Source organism: Bombus vosnesenskii, unplaced genomic scaffold (assembly GCF_011952255.1).
Source record: "Bombus vosnesenskii isolate JDL3184/JDL3185 unplaced genomic scaffold, Bvos_JDL3184-5_v1.1 scf7180000013266, whole genome shotgun sequence".
Taxonomy (NCBI): Eukaryota; Metazoa; Arthropoda; class Insecta; order Hymenoptera; family Apidae; genus Bombus; species Bombus vosnesenskii.
Genome location: NW_022882926.1, coordinates 1,611,531 through 1,635,848, shown reverse-complemented (window position 1 = coordinate 1,635,848; position 24,318 = coordinate 1,611,531). Strand labels below are relative to the sequence as shown.

At 30.8% G+C, this 24,318-nt stretch overlaps 6 protein-coding genes across 15 annotated transcripts; 3 read left to right on the top strand and 3 right to left on the bottom strand.

The window, feature by feature from the left end:
• Positions 1 to 1,036: 1,036 nt before the first annotated feature.
• Positions 1,037 to 3,626, top strand: LOC117230279 (protein odr-4 homolog). Of its 2 annotated transcripts, XM_033487550.1 has the most exons (8): positions 1,037 to 1,185; positions 1,263 to 1,372; positions 1,636 to 1,818; positions 1,911 to 2,113; positions 2,183 to 2,534; positions 2,604 to 2,817; positions 2,884 to 3,066; positions 3,148 to 3,626. In XM_033487550.1, the coding sequence occupies exons 2-8, from the start codon at positions 1,277 to 1,279 to the stop codon at positions 3,303 to 3,305; spliced, it is 1,389 nt and encodes a 462-aa protein (XP_033343441.1). In that variant the 5' UTR covers positions 1,037 to 1,185; positions 1,263 to 1,276; the 3' UTR covers positions 3,306 to 3,626. The 2 variants fall into 2 exon arrangements, with proteins under 2 accessions (XP_033343441.1, XP_033343440.1); XM_033487549.1 differs by lacking the exon at positions 1,037 to 1,185 and having other exon boundaries at positions 1,192 to 1,372.
• Positions 3,627 to 3,770: 144 nt separating this feature from the next.
• LOC117230274 (palmitoyltransferase app) lies at positions 3,771 to 11,447 on the bottom strand. Of its 4 annotated transcripts, none has more exons than XM_033487536.1 (11): positions 11,320 to 11,447; positions 10,440 to 10,978; positions 9,961 to 10,276; positions 9,707 to 9,867; positions 9,415 to 9,573; positions 9,203 to 9,340; positions 8,975 to 9,129; positions 8,005 to 8,122; positions 7,817 to 7,929; positions 6,923 to 7,715; positions 3,771 to 5,421 (listed from the first exon to the last, which is right to left on the bottom strand). In XM_033487536.1, exons 3-11 carry the CDS (start codon positions 10,164 to 10,166, stop codon positions 5,117 to 5,119), a joined length of 2,148 nt encoding a protein of 715 aa, XP_033343427.1. In that variant the 5' UTR covers positions 10,167 to 10,276; positions 10,440 to 10,978; positions 11,320 to 11,447; the 3' UTR covers positions 3,771 to 5,116. The 4 variants fall into 4 exon arrangements, 3 of the variants coding, with proteins under 3 accessions (XP_033343427.1, XP_033343426.1, XP_033343425.1); XM_033487535.1 differs by having other exon boundaries at positions 7,613 to 7,715; XR_004492738.1 differs by having other exon boundaries at positions 5,286 to 5,421; positions 6,091 to 7,715.
• On the top strand, positions 11,293 to 16,458 carry LOC117230277 (zinc finger protein 3 homolog). 5 transcript variants are annotated; one of them, XM_033487542.1, is made up of 7 exons: positions 11,293 to 11,425; positions 11,509 to 11,583; positions 13,639 to 13,880; positions 13,967 to 14,479; positions 14,549 to 14,656; positions 14,748 to 14,897; positions 14,971 to 16,458. In XM_033487542.1, exons 2-7 carry the CDS (start codon positions 11,535 to 11,537, stop codon positions 15,355 to 15,357), a joined length of 1,449 nt encoding a protein of 482 aa, XP_033343433.1. In that variant the 5' UTR covers positions 11,293 to 11,425; positions 11,509 to 11,534; the 3' UTR covers positions 15,358 to 16,458. The 5 variants fall into 5 exon arrangements, with proteins under 5 accessions (XP_033343433.1, XP_033343436.1, XP_033343435.1 ...); XM_033487545.1 differs by lacking the exons at positions 11,293 to 11,425; positions 11,509 to 11,583 and adding exons at positions 11,659 to 11,674; positions 11,755 to 12,195; XM_033487544.1 differs by lacking the exons at positions 11,293 to 11,425; positions 11,509 to 11,583 and adding an exon at positions 12,400 to 12,697.
• Positions 16,208 to 18,323, bottom strand: LOC117230283 (proliferating cell nuclear antigen). Its single transcript, XM_033487561.1, has 4 exons — positions 17,964 to 18,323; positions 17,589 to 17,754; positions 17,366 to 17,510; positions 16,208 to 16,960 (listed from the first exon to the last, which is right to left on the bottom strand). Exons 1-4 carry the CDS (start codon positions 18,182 to 18,184, stop codon positions 16,707 to 16,709), a joined length of 786 nt encoding a protein of 261 aa, XP_033343452.1. The 5' UTR covers positions 18,185 to 18,323; the 3' UTR covers positions 16,208 to 16,706.
• LOC117230286 (eukaryotic translation initiation factor 4E-1A-like) lies at positions 17,184 to 24,287 on the top strand. Of its 2 annotated transcripts, none has more exons than XM_033487566.1 (4): positions 17,184 to 17,280; positions 23,006 to 23,184; positions 23,275 to 23,592; positions 23,696 to 24,287. In XM_033487566.1, exons 1-4 carry the CDS (start codon positions 17,248 to 17,250, stop codon positions 23,808 to 23,810), a joined length of 645 nt encoding a protein of 214 aa, XP_033343457.1. In that variant the 5' UTR covers positions 17,184 to 17,247; the 3' UTR covers positions 23,811 to 24,287. The 2 variants fall into 2 exon arrangements, with proteins under 2 accessions (XP_033343457.1, XP_033343458.1); XM_033487567.1 differs by lacking the exon at positions 17,184 to 17,280 and adding an exon at positions 22,467 to 22,607.
• On the bottom strand, positions 18,946 to 21,770 carry LOC117230273. Its single transcript, XM_033487533.1, has 6 exons — positions 21,616 to 21,770; positions 20,700 to 21,368; positions 20,132 to 20,634; positions 19,654 to 20,050; positions 19,191 to 19,538; positions 18,946 to 19,042 (listed from the first exon to the last, which is right to left on the bottom strand). Exons 1-6 carry the CDS (start codon positions 21,625 to 21,627, stop codon positions 18,986 to 18,988), a joined length of 1,986 nt encoding a protein of 661 aa, XP_033343424.1. The 5' UTR covers positions 21,628 to 21,770; the 3' UTR covers positions 18,946 to 18,985.
• Positions 24,288 to 24,318: the final 31 nt, after the last annotated feature.

The window sequence follows — 24,318 nt, the reverse complement described above, 5'->3', positions numbered from 1 at the left end:
TTTAGCATACATAAGAACCTATATATTTAAGTTTTAAGTTAGGGATCTACTCTGTTTAGTTGGACACTAGCATAAACAAGAACCTATTTAATTGTACAGTTCTATGAAAAACTTCATATCTACTTCTCTATCCGAGCTAGACAAGTATGAGAATGACACAATCGCGCAATAATGAAATTAATGGTAAGTTGCCTAAGAAGGAGAAATGAATCGTTTACTATATTTTTTTAGAGAAAAAAGAGAATATTCACTTTCAAACGATAACGGATCAGTGGAATGGCGCAGTAACTTTAATATATTTTTTACACACGATAATGTTTTAGATTTAAACATTAAATTTACTTTTGTCGGGATAATGTTTTTGTTATGGTAAAACCTAAATATCAATGTTTTAATAATAGATCGGCGAACAGTGAATAATATTTTTGATAAAACATATGTATCTCTGGTATATGTTTTAGATGCATGTTCATTTACAAAAACAATAAAAATAGAAAAAACAATTGACTATTGGTAAGATGTAAAGACATGAAGACGTAACGGCTAAATTGTGTAACCCCGTAACTAACCATGCTTTTTATCCATCTTACTTTCGTTACTGGTGCAAATTTATTAATTCTATGAATTTTGATATTGTCAAAGTTAAGAGGATTATATTAAGATGAACATTTCAAATTATATTAAATACAGACGACACCACTCATTTGGCATCCAGTGAAATAATGACAAAAAACAGGAGGAAGATTGTGAAGATGAAATGAAAATATCAAATCTTTATTTTCTTTCAACAGCTGAGCACATTTATTTCCCAATTTTATTTCTCGGAAAATTTTCCTTAGATTTTCCTCAATTTGTCCTTCGCAATTTATCTACCGTTCAATCGTTAGCCATTTTACCGAATTCTCATTATCAGAGAATCTTAACAGTACTCTTGTATATTCCAACATTGGTTTATTAACAAATAATTCATTTTCCTCTTCTTCTCCTACCTCTCCACCCTATAATATCATTAATTATAATTCTTACCATTTCAGTAGCGTTGGTATCTTATTCTATACTGAACCGATAATGTCGCATGTGATAATAAAATGCCATGAGAGGCTACGTAGCTTGTGTAGCTCGAACCAGGGCCTGTGGAACACTCTTTTGAATTGCATGCATAGTCTATCCTATTCTTAGTCAATGGTTTGTACGCTGTACAACCAGTGATAACATTGGTAACGTTAACATAGTAGGCTGTGATACAATTTACGTGTTTACAGAAACATCAAAAGCAATGGGCCGAACTGTATATGCAGAACAACGTCTTCATAATTATTTGACGTCACTAGCAAAACCAGATGAATACACGATAGGACTAATTGTGGGACAGGTTCGATTTTTGTATGTTCCAATTTCACGTCATCTCTGCTCTTGTCACTTGTCCTGACATATGTACTTCTTAACAGACACTCTTAAATCATTTCAATAAATATAAATGGTACATTTTTATAGAATTTTTGTCGAAATACATACAATTTTATTTAACTTATGTTCATTTTAGAATTGTTGCTTTAGATGAAAGGTTGGAATATTGTTAAAGTTTCAATGATTTCATTTTATATCATCCAACATAAATTATGATTGATATTACAGAGTGCTGGTCAAAAAGATTATATTGTGCACTTAGCAAAGACACCACCACCCCTTGGTAAAAACGTAGTGGAAGAAACATTGCTTAGTTCCACAACAAAATCTGAACAAAATACTGCTACTGAAAACCACATTAAAGCAGTAAAAGATATACCAGAGAGTTGGGTTGCAGATCATGCTAAACATGTATGTATTTTTTTCATTTTAAATATATCAAATAAATGTAATTAAAATATAGAATCATAAAAAGAAAGGATCTTTAATATTGTTGTTTACAGGTTACTAGAATGTTACCTGGTGGAATGCGTGTCCTTGGAACGTTTATTGTTGGTCCAGAGGATATTTCACATAATAATAATAATGTACAAAAACTAAAATCTGTCCTTACAACAATGCAAAAAAATTTATCATGTAATAAATATTTATGTGGGGATAATAATGAAGAACATCTTATCTTATATTTAAATAGTGTTACACAAAAGTATGATATATTGTAATATATTTAACAATTACTTTTCATCATTATTTAACTTTCTATTATTTTTTTTAGATACACTTGTAAATCTATAGAAATCCGTAATGAAATATTAAAACCAGTAGATTGGAAATTTCAAGCTAAAGCAACCAACTGGCATCAACTTGAGGCACTTATTGATTTTGATCGTCTATTTCTCATTGCTGCTAATAAAGATCCGGAAACTCTTAAAAAACAACTACAAGATATTTTAAAGAGTGTGTCAGATATCATTGAATCTTCCCTTATTGTAATTGAAGGAGAAGTTCGATCCCCAGATGATAGATTAGAGCTAATTAGTAAAAACAAGAAAGATGAAAGAAATTGTAGAAATAATGAAAAAAATAATAATGACCGATCAATTCAAATTAATTTATATATTCCATGTGTAAGTACTTGTCTTTAATAATATATAGTAATATAAATAAATATAACAGTTTATCTTGTGAATTATTAGCATGAAAAGAATCTTAACTCAGATGTGAGGATAACACCATGCAATGCATCTATACGTTTGATTGGACAATTAGTAAGTAGAACTTTCGTCCATCAAAAAGCAAATGTCGAAGAAGCTAATGCTGCAATAAAGCAAGACATAATAAGGTCATTAGCAAGTAGATTAGAAATGCATTGGGATAGTTTGATTGAAGAAGAAAATGGATCTCCAGAAGGTATCTATTTCACCATATAAGAAATTAAATAGTTATACAAAATTGTTCATTTCATTACTTTCTCAGAAAATATAACATTACACGAACCTCCAAGAAGAGTATTAATAGCATTGCCTGAAAGTAAAGTAACATTGTCAGATTACCTATTTCCTGGTGAGGGACCTCAAGAAGCTCTTTTATCGTTGCAAGAACTCCTAGACTTAGAGGTTCAGGAAAGTAATGTTCAAAAAGACATTGAATTTGAAGCTGGTAAGTATTACATGCTTGATTGAAAGATTATATGTATTTATATATATGTATGTATACTAACATAAAATTTTTTTTTAACAGATCCTACAGAATTCTATTCTCAAAATAAAATTGATGTGAAAACTGTTGATCTTAATATAGATTCATCTGGAAACTATCAAACAAAAATATACATTGTAAGTTTCAGTATTGCAGTTTTAATCGTAATTTTTGCTATCATAATACAAAAGCTTTATTAATATTTATAAAAGAACGAATTTATATTTTACTATAATATGTAAAATATAATATATGTACATTTTTTTAACACAAATCATCGTGATGTTGGGAGTACAAAAGAAAACGATAATAAATAAAAACAGCACTTGCTTTAACATGATGATGATATATTTATGCATATAAACTTCAATCGGTCGCATTGTCTGCAAATTATTGTGTAAAAGTATTAAATTATTAACCTACATTATAAGTTATGTATAATTGAAAATATCTACAAAAAATAACACTGTATCAATAATTTTATTCCAATATTTTGTGTCATAATTAAATATTTTTGTAAAGATATACATACAATTGATGTAAAACAACTGAATAAAGATACTTTTACCTATTATCTGTAGTATTTAATTTCTGCACTTTGAGGAGTACTAATCATTATCTATGTGCATCATCATCTTATACCTGCTAAAGAATTTTGAAGTAGGTTTAATATGATATAACATATTGGTATATTTTTAACTTATAGTACATCATCTTATCATAATAACATCTACACAGTATATACATATATTATACACGCATATATGTACAAAAAAGATACTCTCAAAATCAATATAATGGCAATCAGTATAAGATAAAATGACAACTAGTAAAATCGTTTCTTTTTTCATTAATTCATTGTATAAATAATTTCTATTTTCTGATTACATCAAATTAAATAATGACATGCAATGGCGGCGCATAAATTATTTATAAATGAGGCAGTGATATTCCTATTTTGAAAATGCTTGGTACAATTCACTTTGCTTTATAACAAATTGTTCAAATGCTTGCAAAGCTATGCTAATATATATGAAAATTCCTATATTTACAAAATTCTCTTTACACTGTACATAGCAAATTGAATAAAAGGGATAATTATGATAAAGTTTACCAATATAGAAAAGTAAAATTAAATAATACTTTATACTTTTAGTAGCAGTTAGTTTGTAATAAAATAAAGATTAAAATTTTTAAGAATTGTAGTTTTTCTGATTTTTAGTAGTATTCGTTTAAATGCATATAAACATTTTCTAATAATACAATTTGCACACATATTAACTACCACACTTTTTCTCACTGTTTTCAATTCTATATTTAATGATAAATTTTTATTTGGTGAAGATTTCAAAATGTACATATTACTGCAGTTAAAAATGAAATTTGTTACTCCAATACAGTGCATGACAAAAATAAGAAGTTGGAGTTTATATTAACAGAAAAATAGATATAAATTTATGTTAAGACATAATTAAGCAGTACATTTTCCTTAACTCACATATCATCTGCTTATGTATAACAGTAAGAGTATCATAATATGTTAAATCACCACATTTTATATATAGATATACATATATTGTAGGTAGGGAATATTTTCATTTACTAATTTCATATAATGAAAAAAGAAAGATGTAAATGGCTGGAATGAAGTTAACAATGCTAAATGTAATGAATAAATAGTGCAGATCAAAAACAGACATATTACATCAGGAAGCTATCCCTTTATTAAATTAATTAAAATTTAAATAAATTCGTCATAAACCAAATAATAATTCTACTCTTTTACTCTTGCATGGATTTTGTGCATCTACATATTGTAAGCTATACAATAATTATTAAATTTGTAAAATGGTACATACACGTACAGGTACAATATGAAAAAGGTAAACTTCGACCTGCACTATTCTTCGATAAGCGTCGAAAATTTTAAAAGTCTATGATCCAACTAGATAAAAACTTAATCTATAATCTAACTAGATAAAATCTAACTAGATAAAATAGATTCAGTTATTTATACTGCTCCCATTTTTATAAGTCCTGCCTGACTGCCTCTACCGACGCTTGCGTCTTCCAGCGAATCTAAGTCTAAAGCAGACTCTATCATGGTAGTATCTTGTAACAATCTAAGTCTAGATGCAGACAAAGGTGTTGTTACAGTTACCGAAGGTATAGAGGACGTATCTAACGTGGATGAAACCACAACACTTTGACGGGAAGGCAGCGGAGCGATTTCATCGATATCAATTGGAGCTATATTAAGTGATGCTAGTGGTACTTCATTGGTAACAAGTTGACTCACGCTGTTTGTAGTACTACCTAAAAACAAATGTTAATAACAATAAAATGTACAAAATTATTTAAATATATATACAGGTCATATACAATATACAAAAAATATTAGAATTTCAATAATTGCCATTGAAATCCAATAATAAGCTGTTATAAACGCTCATTAGCAACATAAATTATATAATGCAACTCATTGCAAAAGTGCGGTACTGTGTAATTTTGCTGCATAAATGAATAAGATAAATAAAAACTAAACTGCAATAAAGAAAATATCCCAGGCAGTAAGGTGACATATTAATGTTTTTCCTATGTGTACATATTGATTAAAACCAAAAATCATAGTAATAAATAACTTACATGATCATTGCTGTATAATATACAACAATTTTGATATTACACATATGAACATAAATCTATAAAATATCCCTTATATATGTGAAACTGTGTGCATATTTATTTATACATATACTTATATACATATTGTATTTTCACAATCCCAGTGCCCGTAATAAGAACTAATTAATTAGTCACAATCCATAAACCCTTAAATTGATATAACATTTTGAAATTAGTCTCCAATAATATGGGGCGTATATATTGTGTTTAAAGTGTTTATTAACAACTATTAATAAATATCAATTCATTCATATTAAACATACACACAATGACGAGTGGAATAAAGCAAAATTAACTTACCAAACGGTATGCTCTGAGCCCTCGATAACAGGACGTAATTTTTAAACAACAAAGAAATACAATTTATTGAATCATGTAAAAAGTGCGGCTAAACGGTAAAAAACTTAAATTTATCTTATATACTTGATGATGGTTCAAATATGTATATTCAAATTAATCTTTGTTTGACGTTAAAGATTAACATTGTAAAATTGACTTTCAATTAAATATATCATATACCATTTGTTTATAATATACTCTATAATGTAAAAACAAATAATTTTAATTATCCGCGTATTTTTAAAAAGTATATCATTATAAAGTATTAAAAGTTGTAATGAAACTAATATTTCAGTCCCATTTTCAGTCAGGATATATAACATTATAACAAGAATATTAATTTCTCCTTTCTCTTTTTTTAAAAAAAATATCTATATGTCCAATACCAAATTGAACAGTCAAAAAATAAATAAATCTCTGTTGTTAACAATCAAATTCAACTAGAATGTTCTTTGTTTATAAAGATCTATATATGTTATAATATGAGAAAACATGAACAATCATCATAATAATGATTACCTTTGTTATTATTATAAATGTCATTTTAGATATTATTACTTTCACTAATATTTATATATACATCAAAACTTCATTTATATAAGCTTTTGCTAATAATAAAGGATAGAATTAGAACTTATATTATTTTGATTCTAATATACTAAAAAATTTGTTAACAAGTATATTATAGCCATTTAATTTTCTTCAATAGATGGAGTAATATTATTTAAGAAACATAAAGAAAGAAAATTATCTTATAAAGAACATTAAATATCATCATTATCGCTTATTGAGCTCATGATAAATCTCTGATTTAAAAGATCTTCTTCAGTGCTATCATTTGGACATAAAGAATTTTCTACATAAGAAAAAGTATTATTTAAAGGTCCTGAACCAAATCTGTTAACTGCAAGTCCTATTGCATTTTGACCAATAATTGGCATTCCTCCTGCCCCTAATATTCGTGACATTACAACAGTTGGCAAGAGGTTCTTTGATATTGGATATTTTAAACCGTGAACAGTGCATCTCAAGTTATTATACTTGAGAGTATGCTGAGATTGAGAAATTCGTATTGGATCTTCAGAATAGCATTGTGGAAATTTCTGGAGATCAGTGTAAATGGTTTTGTCATCAATTTTATATCGTATAGGATCCTCAGAATATCTTTGTAGATATTTTTGAAGATCAATACTATATTTTTGATCACCGACACATTGATCGTATATCAAATTATTATCTGAACATCTATGATACTCTTCCCTACACCTATGAGAATATTTATGTAAATTTTCCTCACGCCTACATGGATATTTTTGAAAATCTGGGTTTGTTATTTCTGTATCATACTTTACATGTTTCATAGGTTCCTGAAAACAATGTTGCCGAGGATATGCCGGAGCATAAATGTCATTAATATATCGACGTGGATATTTTGGAAGATCTTCGGGATAATGAGCGGTATGCCTTAAAAGGCTTAACTCACCGTTTATCGATTCAATTTGTGGTGAATGCTGACCAGAAACAAGATTGTTCATGGAACCTGTGAGATCTGGGCTGGGATTTGTTTGAACAGCTGTACCATTAGACTGCAATGATAAGAAAAGAAAAACGATATATAAATAATAATATATTATACAACACGATATGTATATATAAAATACAAGGAAATTAATAAATATTTCAATACCTGTGGTTGTACGATTTTCACTGTACCATATGTTTTATTATTAGTAATTACACTGTCACCACCAACTCTTTCTTGCTCTGCACGATATTCGGGAGTTACTATACCTCTTCGATCTATAAAAATCGATATAGGTAAATAACATCTCCAAAAATTAAGATGGGAATGCTACGAATTTAAAAGTGAATTACCAATTAAACTAGGTGGTGCTGGTCCACATAATACATAGAAACAATTTCCACATATATTTCCTTGGCTATATAAATTAAAACTTTCTTGTCCTGTTTTAATTGAAAATGACCCCTTTATCTATAAAAATGATTCAAATTATTTTAAAATTATTTAATAATTTCAAATACATATTTATTAACCAGTTAACAGCGCTTGACGTGTATACATATCAAACAAAAACTTTACTTCGGTGCGTTTAGTGTATACTCGTCGTGTAAAAAAAAAATTACCATTTACTATAAAAACTCCAAATTTTAGTGAGAAGAAATAAAAATGTCATTTAGTGGTATGTTTACTTTATATTGCCAGTATTGCAGAAAAATTAGATTATTTTCTTTGGTATATCGGTTATTCCCGAATTGTATATTATGTAATAGAAATACTAAGGAAGATATTTCTCTATCTTATAGACGTTATGTGCTTTTTTATTTAGACGTATTATATAAAAAAAAACAACCCCAAACTAAGTCAATTAAATTTTTAATCAAATGTGTTGAACAAATTATTGAAGAACATGCAATTCAACAAACACAAACTTTGAAACTTGGTCGACCAACTACGAGTTGAACTGCAAAACCTACACGTCTCATCAAAAAACATTTCCCTAATTTTTACCAGTTATATCACCAAAAGTAAATCCACTTCAAAGACCTGCCGTCTGTTCAAAAAATGGAATTCGTAACGTGTCATGGTACTGGCGTTCGATTTGTAAAGTGCTACTTTGTGTGATATTTCGAAAAGTACCACAATAGGAAGACCAACTGAATTTCTTATATTCTTCTTTAATTTTTCTTTTTTGAAATATTTTTAGGAGCATCTGCCCTGCGTTTGATGTGTATACTCGTCATCGCTTGATTTTATTTATCTATCCCATGAGAGATTTCTAGAACTAAATTCCGCAGCTAACTGGCTAAAATTAATAATGCTTACATCCTCGTTAGTTGTCTGATTGCTAGTAGTTAAATATGTATGAAAACCAGCAAGACCGAGAATACTCCATACAGAGAAAAAACATATAACTGCTACAACAACACTTCCAGGAGATATCCTTACTGCGTCTAAAAATGGTCTAACGTCTTTTGTGACTATAATTAAATAAATAAAAAATTAAACCATCTAATTTTTTTATCTTTCATTTGCTTTAATTAATACACTTACGCATTACTAAATGTGTAACAGCACATACAAATATAAAAACACAAAGAAATGCCAAGGACACAATAAAGGCATAAAAATATCTGTAATTTCTTCTGCCAACACAATTCCCCACCCATGGACAATGATGATCAAACCTCTCTAAAAATATAATTACAGATTTCTAGATTCTCATAAAAGTAATTTTTATAATAAATCATGATAAGTATACATACCTACACAATTGTCACATAAGCTGCAATGTGAAGCTCTTGGTGGTCTGAATATTTTACAAGTAAAACAATATTTCAACTTTACTGGTTGCCCTTTGACTAATACTTCTTTTGTTCGAGGTGGTGGTCTGTACATTTTAGAATTACCATTGTTTGGTACCTCTTTACCCAATATGTAAAAGACAAATTTTTTAATTGTAATAAAATTAATCAATGTAAACTTGAATATAACTTTACAATATATTAAAACATAAAACTAATCAAAATTATTTCTAAGAAATATATTTGTGTGTACCAATTTGTTTTTCAATATAGGCAGCTTCATCGAGTGTTGCTCTTGGAATAACTCCAGGATCACTAAAGCTTGTTCTAAACAAAGCAGACATTACAAAAATAAATAACAGACCACCAATAACTGGTATAGCAGGTGTTATATGAACTGCTAAGAATGGACAACTAGAAAAAAATACATAAAACTGTTAGAACAATTTTTTGATATATATGATTTCGTTTTATATGTGATTTCTACTTTAAAAATAATAATCTTACTCAAAAGCAAAAAATAATCCACTTGTTCCAGCAATGAGGCACACAGTCACATAAAATACTCCAGTTTGTGGTGCCATCATTACTCTACCATCACAGCAAAATCGATTTCTGCCTGGGAAAAGTTCCCATTTTCGTGTTATATGCGGCATTTTGTAAATGTAAGCAAATTGCTTCATGCACTCCTCGTATGTACAAATATGTAACATCCAATTTGTAAGAGATAATTCATTAGGATTGTGTAGTGGTTATTTAATATTATCACATGAGTGTTCGAACAATCATATTTCATCTTGATCTACTGCTGTTTCTCAATGAACTGTAACACATTTTATAGATAACTGCACGGATTCATATGGATTTTTTGATTTTATCTAATCTTTATAAAGATTATTCACAAATGTGTAAGTTTAAAACATCAATGTTGTGCGCTTTCACGCACATTGTTATTTTGTATAAATAAAACATCTCAAAACCCCTACCATAGACATACAAAATGCTATAATGCTGTTTAGTACTTGTAAAGGACCGTGTTTCTTGTCAACGTAACCTAATTGTTTCATTCGCAGAAAACACAATGACATTCATATTTCATAAAAATTCTCGTTCTAAACAGATTAAACGGTATCGTTTACTTTCTTCCGCATTCTATAAACAGCCATGAACTCACTTTCGAGACAGTATCGCTACTGTCTCACGGAGACCACCGACTTCAAGAACACTCACTGCAGGGTCATAGCCAAAGAAAATTCAGAAGCGAAAATTCATTTGTAAACTAGGTCACTTCTGACTGTGACATATAAACACTTGTGCACTCTCCATATAGCCTTTAATGCCACGACGAGCATTACATTTTTGGAAGCCGTGGCATTGTTTTAGTTAATCGACCTCACTTTGATGACAATAACGTATGTATGTATTTACAGGAAAGGATTGTTGGCCGTCGTGCTTACTCGAGATCATCTGTGCTTCCCTCTAACGGAGTATGCAGAAGCGCCACGTGATCTTATTGCCACGTGACCTAGTACAGAAACCGATTTCGATTTCAAGTGCAACGCTTTTAGCGAGAAATCGATAATAAAAGAAAATCGCGATTTTGAAAGCGCGAGAACGCATAAAAATCGCAATACCACTTCGAACACTCTACATATTACTACCAGAGTTTGTACGAAGGAATAGATCTTCTAGAAAATAATACAAAATAAATTTTTGACTCTAATAATATAAGTTTCTAATGGTGATTGAAATACACCGAAGAAATAACCATGTACACGTAAATTGATTATGCACATAGAGAACTGTAGTTCGAACTATGGGATTGATTATTTAATGGTAGGAAGGTGTGTAACTTATCGCTCCTACTGCAAAATGGGTCGTCGACGCAATGCAGTACGTTGTCATATATACATGCACACTTTCAAACGGAATCTTGAAAATCGAAGAATCTTCCTGTGAACGCCATCTTCAGGTATGTTTAGCAACAAAGCAGCAGCGATTCTAAAAATTTTACTGCATATATATATAAACTAACCCCGGAATATTGCCTCATAGATCTATAGATCCAGCATTTCAGGTTAATGAACTATTTACAAAGAGATTCGAGCGAACATCGCTGCATTTTATTCGGTAATATTTACATTACTATAGTATTGAATAACAACCTACGTTTTTAAGAAAAATCGATCGTTAAACAATATAATAACATAGTGTACAATAGGTAAGCTCCGTTTAATAACGTATATGTCTCTTACTATCGTATCCGAGCAAGAACCCCATCTGAATTTAAATTTTTTGTAGAAAAAAAGGTCATCTAACTCAACAAACGAAAATATGTTTTTGCATTGAACGAATTCAGCAACAACAAAAATTGCACTCGTCTAGTTCCACGTTACACTCACCCGAACTCTAGAGTTTTATCGCCGCGTCGTAAAATCATTACGCAAATTTGAAAAAATCAATATACAACGCATCGCTAGGGGCGACAACAGACTTTTTTGATCTTGCGTTTTTAACGTGATCGGTGCACTCTGAGTTGCAACGCAGCATTAAGCATTAACCGAATATAATAAAAGGATCGAGTGGCAAGAAGTGACGTGAAGGATAGAGGGATATCAACAGGCAATGGAGTCAACATTGGGGCGTCGTGGATGAAGCAAGCCAAGTGATATCGTGGTATCCGGCGTCGCTGACGAAAAGGATCGTGAAGGGTCGCGTTTAGTCGCGTCTATACGGCTTAAGGTAGTAGCTGACGAGGTGGTTTCAGGGTGGGAGGTTGAACAGAGGATAGGATATGGAGCAGGGTGTGGGGAAAGGGGTCGGGTGCGGCGGGGTGCACGGGTCTGAATCGTGGAGCGGGCGGATGGACGGACGGACGCAAACGCTGAAATCAGCTCGGGCGATCGATGCGATAAATGGATGCGTGCGATTGGTAGCCGGGAAAATCGATGATGAACAGGGGGCACCCTACCTAGCCGCGAAAGCGAGCACGGCTGCACCGCCGGAGAGGATGGAGCAAAGACCGAAATATCGATTTTTAGGCCCCTACGCGGCGGTTCGATGCTCATATCTGCCCCGTGTCCCGTATCCGCGCGAAGCGCCTTTCAAAACACCAACGACGCGTGCGAGATACACTGTGTGGTGCCGCAGATCTCGAGGATTATCGTGTTACAATTAAAATAAGAAAAACGGGAGAGAGGTGAAGCCGAGTGACGCGTTGCGAAGTTCTGGGCGATGTCGTCAGGTAACCACGTTGACAACGTAACGACGCGCTGTAAAACGTTTCGCAGCCGAGATTTTTAGTTCTTTGTGGTTCGACGTTCGTGCGACGAGCGGCAATATCATGCAACCGTTTACGCGCTGAGCAATCAATGATCCTCGCTATGGAAACGATCTAAGATCGTTGATTTTCGAGTGCGACAACGACGTTTCGTCCCGCGTAAGATTATTTTTTCCAAAGACATTATGTACAACGTGCACACGATCGTTGAACGAACGTTAACGAGGATTCAGATAAGGGTGTGAATGTGGGGTGCCGAAGAGAGTGCGTAATTATTTCATTATCATCCATGCTCCGTTTTCCGTTCGAATCTGTTTAATATTGTATTGAAATCGAGCCAACCTGCATCATAAGTAATCAAAGGAATTTTCCTCGTGATGTTTTTTTCTGTGATTTTAGTAACGGAAACGTATATATTGGAAAACATTCGACGCCGCGATCCGAGTTCGATTAAAAGAAAAGAAATTTGCAATCGAAGTGTCTTCGACAATTATATTCAAATATAATATTATATCAGATAATCGATAATAGTCATCATGAAATGACGATTATTTGTTTACTATTGAAACGGTATGCAAATATTAAAGGAACAATAATATACGAGATACTATTTTTCTTAGTATCCAATAGTACTTTTGCGAGATTATTAGAATTATTAAGTTCCGTTGAAACAGATCGTTATCTTTTTGTATTTTCAAATGTCTATCAATCTTTTATTGTGTATTATTTTATAAATTCCTTTTGTAGAAATGCACGATACAAGAATTATACGAATATAAACGAAACGCGGTCGACGCAACAGGCTTAATAAATACAACAATGAAATATATGTATTACTACATAGGTATCGTTCACTAACAAAATCTGTAACAGAATATTTTTTTTTCTGTTTGTTAATGATACAGAAAACATGGCCATCGTTCCTTCGGAGAATTATCAACTTAAATGGCACAGTTATGGCGCGCATCTGCACAGCTCCGTCGCGACGTTACTCCATTCAGAATCCTTCGCAGATGTCTTGTTAGCAACGTCCTGTGGCCGGCACGTGGCGGCTCATCGATTTGTCCTTGCCGCTTGTTCGTCGTATCTCAGTCACATTTTTCAAACATGTCATTTTGGTGCAAATACGAACGCTCCAATAATTGTGGTTCGTATATCTTTCCTCATTCCATTACTGATCTGTTAATATATAAATCGTAGGAGATAAGTCAATAATGTAACATTATACTGCAGGTATTACCAACAGAAATTGGATATCGCACATTAAAAATTCTGATTCAATACATGTACAGCGGTGAAGCTACCGTGACAAATGATCAATTAGAAGGTGTATTAAAAGCAGGTGATATACTGCGTGTACGCGGTTTATGGAGATCCAATAGCGGAAGTAAAAAGGAGAATGTACAATCGAATAGCCAGAAGGTGGATCGAGACAAACGGGAGCAACCACCTTTAACCGGTCAAATTCAAAAAATCAAATTGGTTCAACCAAGTACAGAGAAAATTGTCGAAAATGCGCAACAGACTACGCCAATGCAAAATGACGTTCAGAAACCTACCTCAGAGAGAAAGAGTACTGAGAAAATCGAGGAGAAGATTAGCGAACCAGAATCGAAAGTTTTGGAGGAAAATAAGAATATCGAACAGAGTAAGAATAACGAAAATCTGGAGACCAATGGGAAAAAAAGAAGAATTACTAACAGCGATGTGGAATCTAACAAATCTAAAAGCGAAGATGGTGAAAACGTAAGATGATATCATCTAATAGAATTTATCATATCGAATAAAATATTTTTATTTTATCGCATGTTTTAGACCGAATTGAACTTGGATCTTTTAGTGAAAGATGAACCAATTTGGGAAGAAGCTATGGATGATCCATCGGATTCATTAACGATAGATCATGAGATCGATATAAAACCGGTACGTAGTATTTTGAAAACATTCTCTTGAATAAAAGGTGTGTAAAAAGTTTCCTGTAGTAAAAAAAATTATATAATATAAATCATTATAGGAAATCGTACATAGCGCAGATGAGGAGGAAGAATACACCCCGTTAACATGCGACATGTGCAGTCAAACATTTCATCAGCCATCGGATTGGGTAAGACACATTGAATTGACACACGCTGATATAGCCGAAGGTAGGAGAAGAAGGAGAAAGGTAAGAACAACAAAATATCGCTTAATATCTTGGATGTTGAATGAAATTATCATTGTATGCATTATTTTTACAGGGCGAAGTGGATGACGACAGCAAGGATTTTCCACCTTTAAAATGTGATCTTTGTGGTGACATGTACATAACGCCTCAAGAATGGGTACGCCATATACAGACAGAACATACAGAAGAACAGTTAGCTGTGATGAATAACTCGGCGCCTCCTAAACAAAGAAAGCTTCAAAGTCATCAAAAATTGTGCAACATTTGTAAAAAAGAATTTCCAAGCCATGCATCCATGGTAATTCACCAAAGAACGCATACAGGGGAAAAGCCTTTTCTTTGTTCCTATTGTCAAAAAGGCTTTAACGTAAAAAGTAATTTACTAAGGCATTTAAGGACATTGCATGACAAGTATGTACATCCCAGCTTATATGGGAGTAATGGCAACACGAATGCTTAAGCCCTTACATAATTTTTCAATTGTACATGTTCTTTTACTTGTTGATACTTCATTCATAGAGTAAATGTCACGTGACATCTTATACTTTTTAAAATTATATTTATAGACTGAAAGAACAGTATATGCATGGATAATCTCGCATAAGCATGTCAAATTGGTCCAAATAATTAAATGTTACGATGCGCGTGGCATCTTCTTTGAAAATGAGCAGATATTAACAGCTTGATTAGTTTTATTACAATTTAGATGAATAACTTCAGTATTCTCTTTTTCCATTAAATTCAATAATTGTACGTGAGTGTAATTTACTAACGTGAATGCGTCTTGATCATTTTATTATGTACAAAAATAATGGCTTTAATTTTAAGTGCGAAACTATTATGTTAAAAACACAAAAGCAATACCAGGGCTTTAAAACCAAAGAGGCTGATTACTATTGCCAAAGTGTCATGTTTCGTTGCTACTTAAATTCATTTCTTGAACATAGAACAGGATGTGAAAAATATTTATTTTGATTAAAAGTTTCATTTAAATGCGTAAAAATAAGGATTAACGATATACAAGTCTTCGCAGTATGTGCGTGTGAAATAATTTATAGTATAAATCAACATCTATTGATTAATATATAATTATTTAGTAACTATACGAGATCCAAATTATGTAAGATTTAACTGTATACTTCTAGGCTATTCCATCCACGGTAGCCCACTTATTCCCTCAGCTCGTAAACTAATCATGTATTTTTATATTAAACTAGCTTATACACAAAAGGTATAAGAAATAAGATAATTAAAAATAAGTGAAAAGTTTGAACTTTAATTAGGCTAGGATATAAGAAGTAACACATAACTCAAAATTCATCAAATGTTTTGGAAATATATTGAGTTCTTCTTACATGTAAAAAACGCAATATTATCAAAATATTGTCACAGTTTATCAAACGGTAACAATATGAATCTTATAAGAATGACACCACATTACCATGTTAATCATGATCGTGTCACTCTATTATGAATCTAAGTGTCAATTCCACGTTACGCTAACACTGTGACGAGCCAAATGACTTTTAATGTAAAATTTAAATATATGACCTTCAAAGTATTTTTAATTATCCTTAATCGTTCCTCAATAATGAATATCAAAATATATCTTTTTTTTATCTAAGCAATACTATCATTCTGTTTTTAGTAAAATCTTGAAATATACTTAATCTTTAATAATATGATAAATACATGAACAAGAAAATCAAAATACATGAAATTAAAGCAATGCTATAATACATTATATTTATGATGTTATTGACTTATATACTAAAAAAAATGTTTAAAAGTTTGAAAGTGTATAAAAATTTAATTTTCTTCATCATCATCAATTTTTGGTGCCAAATAATATCTAATATGTCCAATATCTCCAATTTTGTATTCACATACTAGGGGCACATCATTAGACATTGATAGTTGTACTTGTGCACATAAAGGCCCAGCCTTTATAAAACAATTAAGGTAACGACATGAAAATGTTAGTTTGACTGGTTCTTGCATATTGACAACTACTGCTTCTTCTTCATTATCTGCATCTGCTGTTTGTGCTAACTTAACAGTGGCTGAAAAAAATAATTTACATGAGTACAACTGTAATTTATAACAATATTCATTGTATAGATTTATTTCTACATTGTGCAATATATATTTTTCATAATTCATTTGTATTTTAATGAATTTTACTACAGGAAGGATTATCTCCTTTAAATATACAAATATAAGCAGACATAAACATAAATACATGTATGGTCTATTCTTCATAATAGTGAAGGTCAAGCAAACAAATACTTTTCAGATCATTTAATTTCAGCCAGTTGCTATATAACTTCTGAATAGTGCTAACTACAAGATGTTACAGACACGAAATGCTTATATAATTAATGTAAGTATTATATAATTAATATACAAAAATAAGTTAGTATAATCCTTCCTACCATTTCGTTTTATTGCGTAAAAAAATGATATACCTTGTCCATAATCTCCAGAAGCACTGAACTTTATACCCTCCTTAGAACATGCAAAAGTTATGGATTCTCCAAATTGGCTCAAATCTCTACAGATACGTGAAAATTCTTGAGATGGCATTTTTACGACACACGAATATGAAGTATCCTGTGATAATTAATAAGTTTTATAATTCTATTCTTTAAAAGAAAAATTTCATATATGTTAATGTATATGGAATCTTACAGGAATACCAAGATGTTCCTGATCCATATTTATAAGTTTCATTTCATATTCTGCAAGCTTTTCTTTATTTGGTGATTCAAATATAAATGTAATATTTTCTGGATTATCCAATGCTCGCAATGTCACTGTATCTTCGGAACCAGCACATCGTAGAATTTTGGACATGCTAAAACCATTTTATTAATTTTCATTTACTATTTGAAATTGATGTAATTTCACTTTGTTATATATATACGAACATAAAACATTTTGTCTTTACAAAAAGGTAGGAATTACAGGTACTTCTTTTGTTTAAAAGTATCTACTCTTTATTTTATTATGGAAAAAAGAGAAAAGCCATAACCTTTGTAAATATTACATTGAAATTAATCTTACCATGCAATACTCATGCCCATTGATAAATTTCTATCGCATCTATATTTATCAAAGCCATCGCTTCTAAGATTAAGAGAAACTAAGGAGACATGAGCATTATCCATAGCTTGTACTTGAATACCAGAATCAGAACATTCAAAGGTGGCTTCGGTTAAAAGATCTTTTATTGCATCTAACACCTTCTTCAAAATCACACTCTGTACCAAACGTGCCTCAAACATTTTTGCTATTTTGCTCGACTTTTAATTCACACAACTGATGAATGTAATAAATATCGACAATTAAAATAGTAACTACACCGGTAACGCTACCCGCGCTTTCTTACCGCTCGACTGGTAGGAAGTAGGTGGCACTTGTGTGTACCGGAAATACATTCAATTTTCTTTATACTTGCTTCACATAATTTGAATTTATTAAAACATTTCTACTGTAATATAAATTGCAATCTGTTTATTTTACATAAAAAACACTCCCCTTATATGTTATTTATTTGTTATATATCAAAATTTTGATTTAGAAATATAAGTTGCAATTATAGAAATCGCAATGCAAATTATTAAAGAAAACAAGAATTTCCAGTTTATGTACTAAATATTAGTTTTTAGTACGAGTTGTTTGAAAAGAAAAATATAAATTAATTAAAACTATAAGGGTTTTTAGTACTCATAAAATAAAGTGTAAAGAATGTTAAGGTTCATACTAACTAATCCTAGAGAGTTGAAAAATGTTTTCAAGAAAAAATAGATCTAACTAAAAATACAGAAAATAATTTTAATAATATTCACAATTGTTTACATAAAGAATATTCTAAGCAAATGTAAGCGTAAAAATCTATAAGGTAAAAACATATCAGTACAAAAGTATTTAAATATAACTCAATTACTAACATTATACTTAAATAAATGCAGTCTCACTCGTTACATTCATCTCACTTCTGAACTAGAATTATGTACACATACTGTGTGACATCAACCTCTTTTTTAAATCAAATATTAATCGGTATGAGAGTTCAGTTTAACGAATTAAAAACCGATGTCACCAGTCATGTTCTCTAATTCACTGAACATTTGGTCAAGATGCTGAAACAAAAAACATGGAAATTAATATACGCTCAAAAATTTATTATATATTTTTAATATATACTATAATTACAATAAACGTAAAATACTATTATAAACATGCTTAATCCGAAATGATATACATAGTGATTAAATATGTTTTACATACATCAGATGGTTCGTTAACTTCTGCAATTTCTCGTTTATTATTTAACGATAAATTTCTACTTTCATCTATATCTTCCTCCTCATCTTCATAATCGTCTTCGTTATCATCATCATTATCATCTGAATCGTCTTCTTCTTCTTCCTCTTCTTCTTCTTCATCGTCATCATCATCATCATCTATATCATCGTCTATATCATCATCAGAGCGAATATTACATTCCATTTCTTCATAATCTGCTGGCTCTTCCTTAATTTCTGTAAGCATTATCGTTTCTGGAACCGATTCTCTTTCTGCTGAACAAGGTGGAGGAGCTTCAGATGCTGAAGGTATTTGAGGTGGTTGACTAGTCTAAAAGAAAGGTTAATTTTTAGTCCGCCCTATCTAGTTTTGGTATTATTTTTATTATTATTTCATTTTTTCTCATCATTTCCTTGATACACAGAATGTATATGAGTATATTTACCCATGGTTGTTGTTGTTGTGCTGATTTGGCTGATGCAATTGAAGTTGGTGTAGAGGAAGAAGATGATTGCAAATTTGCATTTTGTTCTTGGACCTGAGATGACGTTTTATTTTGCATTTTACTAGAATTATCTTGTATTCTATTTCCTACATCAGTTTCTAGTTTTGCCTCACTTTTTTCGGTATGATTAGCTTTCTGTTCTTTCTTTATTTGTGAATTACTATTTGGTTCTTCTTTAACCTTTTTAACATTAGGTTTAGGTTCTCCAGGAAGACAAGTATTACCACGCTGCCTTCTAAATCTAACAATAATACTTCTGGTATCCCACATTAAATCATGTGCTTGTTTATAAGCAGATATGGATTCATCCACACTATTGTACCTTATAAAAGCATACCTATAGAACAAAACAAAATATATACAATATTATAAAAAGATATATATAATTATTACATATTTTATGAAATAAATAACTTACCGAGTATTTCTCATTTTTTGTGCATACCCTACATCTACTCGAGCAGCTGTTGGAAACTTACTTTTTACTTCATTAACGTTAACAGATTCTGGTAAATTTCCTATGTATAATGTATATGGATCTATTTCTTCAGGCATGGGATTATCTTCATCCCTTAGGGATTTTCTTTCAACTTTCAAATGACCTACTCCAAAGGGTATTTTTTCCAACTCCTTTATAGCTTCATCAATATCAACATTTTCTGCCATCTGTATAAAACAATATCTAGGACCACTGGGACTTTGAAAATGAATATTCTGTATACCAGGATGAAATTCCCTCACAATATCTTTATTTAAATCAGGGTCTGGGAATTTGATTATTAAACTCTGAGCTTTGACTGTTTTGTTATATTCGTTTTCAATTTTCAAAGCTCTTTCTGCATCTTCTCTATTCCATGGTCGACTAGGATAACTTTGGGACATAGGTTTTCTTTGTTTATTCTTTTTAACAACAACTTCTTCCTAAAATAAATAATGAATAATTAAGTAAAATAAATACATTTGTTATCAATCTTATTGTATCTTACCAGAACAACTTTAGCATCCTGATCTGAAGTTTCTTCACCGTGTCTATTTGTCAAAATCCCTGGTGGTATAGGAGGCAAAGGATGATTAGGAAGAGGCATATGATTCATAATTGTATCACCTGTAGAGGCAGTGTAATTATTTCTTTGCCATTCCAAACCAAGGTTATTACTCAATGTTGCACCAAAATATGCTGCTTGATCAAACTGACCCTGAGTTTGTCCAAAACGTGGAAGTCTTCTATTTTTACGATGAAAATTATTTCTTTGAACATACATATTACTTTTATTATGTGTAAACCTTTCTCGTCTCATGTAATTACCTCTGAGAGGCATTTCTCTTTGAAATGAATTTGCAGTCATATCACGTGGGGGTGGAGGGGGTAAAGGAGATGTTTGAGGTGTTATCCATTGCCATGGTGCAGGAGGATGTGTCCATGCCTGTATAGGTGTAACTTGAGAAGGCACTGGTCCAAATACATGTGGAGGTGGTGGAACTCCACTAGAAGGAGGAGGCATGGGAGGTAATGGTGGTTGTCCTGGTAAAGGTTGTGTGACAGTTGAAGGGGATGAAGATGATGAAGTATAAGCAGGATAGGAACCATCGTATCCAAAATTGATACATTCTTGTTTAACAAAAGATCTCTTTGCTTCTCCATTTTCTTCAGTTACCTGAAAAGTAAACAATTATGAATTAAAAATGAGAAGATGTATACAAATTTTGTTATTATAAAAAATTTAGTATCATAATATTATCGGTATTGTAACATTAGGCCGGTTTGTTAAATACATGAAAATATTCTATAAAACCGCTGTCAAACTAACCTTACTTAAAAATACTATTTATGAAATAAATATAGATTATTAATATTATTATCATTGCTGTAAAATTACGAGAAATAGAAAAATAAATTATTACCGAGCGTTTCATACTGAAGATAGAACTGTTGATAATCTTGAGAAAAAATGTCGTTCCCTAAATTATAATGTAAATACATTGTACGACATAACGACAACCGCCAGTGTCAAGCCACTGGATATTGAAGTGTATCTCAGGGATACCAACCCTTATTTCAAATTCTTTATGTTAAATAAATAGAGTAACCAACATTATTTATTATAATTATTACGGTATAATAAATAATCTATTTCTGCTTTTTCTACATATATATAACGTGTTGAATATATATTGAACAAAATTTTGCTTTTGTTTATATTAATTTACTCCGAACTACTGTGTACGTATTTTTTATATTGTTTTAGTATAATTTTGTTTAAATATCTATAGTACATATTACAAAATTAGATATAGCTTTTTATAGGTGTATTATATACATAATTTGCTTTACATATAATATTTTATTTAAAATGCCTTTGTAACAAAAATCGCAATGTTATAAATCAATCATAGATTTACTGAAATGTATTTCTGACATACTTTTAGGACATCTGTTAACAGAAGAAAATCTAAAATGTCATAAAAGGAAAAAAAACAATTGCATAATTAAGAAAAAAATAGAGAATGAAACAAATGCAATCGATGTCATTATATCAGATAAAATGATACGTTATATTAAAAAAAATTCCCGCGATACTGAAATAATATTGGTTCAACATCAAAACGAGGAAAGTGTTAAAAAAAGATTAGATATAGAATCGTGTTTCTCGATTGTTTTTTTTTTTATAATATTGTAATATAATAGTACTTTATTCTTCACCTAATTACCTTATTTAAATTTTATTGCGGCAGTCCTCCGATGCGCCGATGCAATTTCACGTTTCTATCTTAGGGAAAGAAAATTTCGTGTAAAAAATTTTGCCGACAGATGCCCTTGCTGTTAGTTCACCGAGCGAGCATATTGTGCATGTAGTTTGTGTGACATGGCTACTAGTAATACAGAAGAAATTGAGGTATTTTCCCCAACATTTTTGTAATATTACGTGCATTGTAAAAATAACACGATAATACTTTCGAGTGTATTTACGATTCATACGCTGGGGAAAAAATTGAAATATTTTTTTTATGACAGCGTGGTCACTTCATTGCCTCTTACTCTTACCCCTCCCATCTGCTCCTAAGCATGGTGAAAACTGTCTGTCTAACGAGCTTAAAAAAGACATATTGTATTACTGATATTAAAATCATTTTTAATATTATTTTAATTAATTTCATTCGCACGCTACATGGAATTCAATCCTTAGCATTTTACATTATATAAAATAAAAGAAATCGATACAAAAAGTATTAGGAAGTAAAATTAGCTAGAAAACTAGCTAAATTTGAAATTATGATTTGTAATTATTTGCAGGAAGTCGAGAGGAAGGAACCAGAAGTAGTAAACTTCGATGAATTCCCGCCGGAGGTTTTAATTAAACATCCACTTCAACATACATGGACTCTTTGGTATTATGAACCAGACAGAAATAAATCATGGGAAGAAAGTCAAAGAAAAATTACAAGCTTTGATACAGCTGAAGATTTTTGGAGGTAAATTTGGTATCACAATCCAGTAATACTTGATTATTTATTATTCATATATATATTTTTAAATAAATAATACTTATATTTTAACAACAGTTTATACAATCATATAAAGGCAGCATCAGAATTAAGACAAGGTTGTGACTATAGTATGTTCAAACAAGGAATCAGACCCATGTGGGAAGATGATGCTAATAAATGTGGTGGAAGGTGGCTTATAAATTTGGATAAAAAGCAAAGAAATACAGATCTAGATCACTTTTGGCTAGAAACACTTTTATGTATGATTGGTGAAGCGTTTAATGGATATTCAGATGATATTTGTGGCGCTGTTGTAAACGTAAGGCCAAAAGGAGATAAAATTGGTGTATGGACTGCAAATGCCAATAATGAAGATAGCGTTATAGAAATTGGGTAAATAATATATATTTGTACTGTATATGTATAACATATACCATAATATATATGTAAAAATATTTATTGGTACAAAATCTAATTACTTCATTTCTCTTTACAGACGCAAATTAAGAGAAAGATTAAAAATTGCATCAAAAGTTACTATAGGCTATCAAATACATAAAGATGTTATAGTTAAAGTAGGGAGTCAAACAAAAAATGCCTATGTTGTTTAAGTCCTATTAATATCATGTTATTATCACTATTCATTAAAATTTTCTCAAATAACATTACACATATATTATTAATATGGATATTATGCAAAATTTAGATTCCTAAACCAAATAAATAAAAGAAAAATTTAATGAAGAATGTTTAAAATCTACATTTTTATCATAACTAAATATTTTCTTAGTAAAATCTCTGATCAATAGCTAATAAATATGTATATTGGGATAGATGTATATTATTGATATAAAATTTATATCAGTATAATGTATAATTTAAAAATAGATTATAAAAAATATATGGGCTGCTGTATTTTTAAAATATAGCATACATCAATTACAGTTAATATCCCAACATTTGATTGAATAGTTTTTCTATGTACATCTTCTTCAATGTTACTTATATGAACAACAAAGACTGCTGTAACAAGATTTTTGAAAAAACCTACATACTAGGTTGCCTTTTGTAAGTGGTGATCCAAAATACAGCAACCTATCTCACTTTAAGATAGCATAG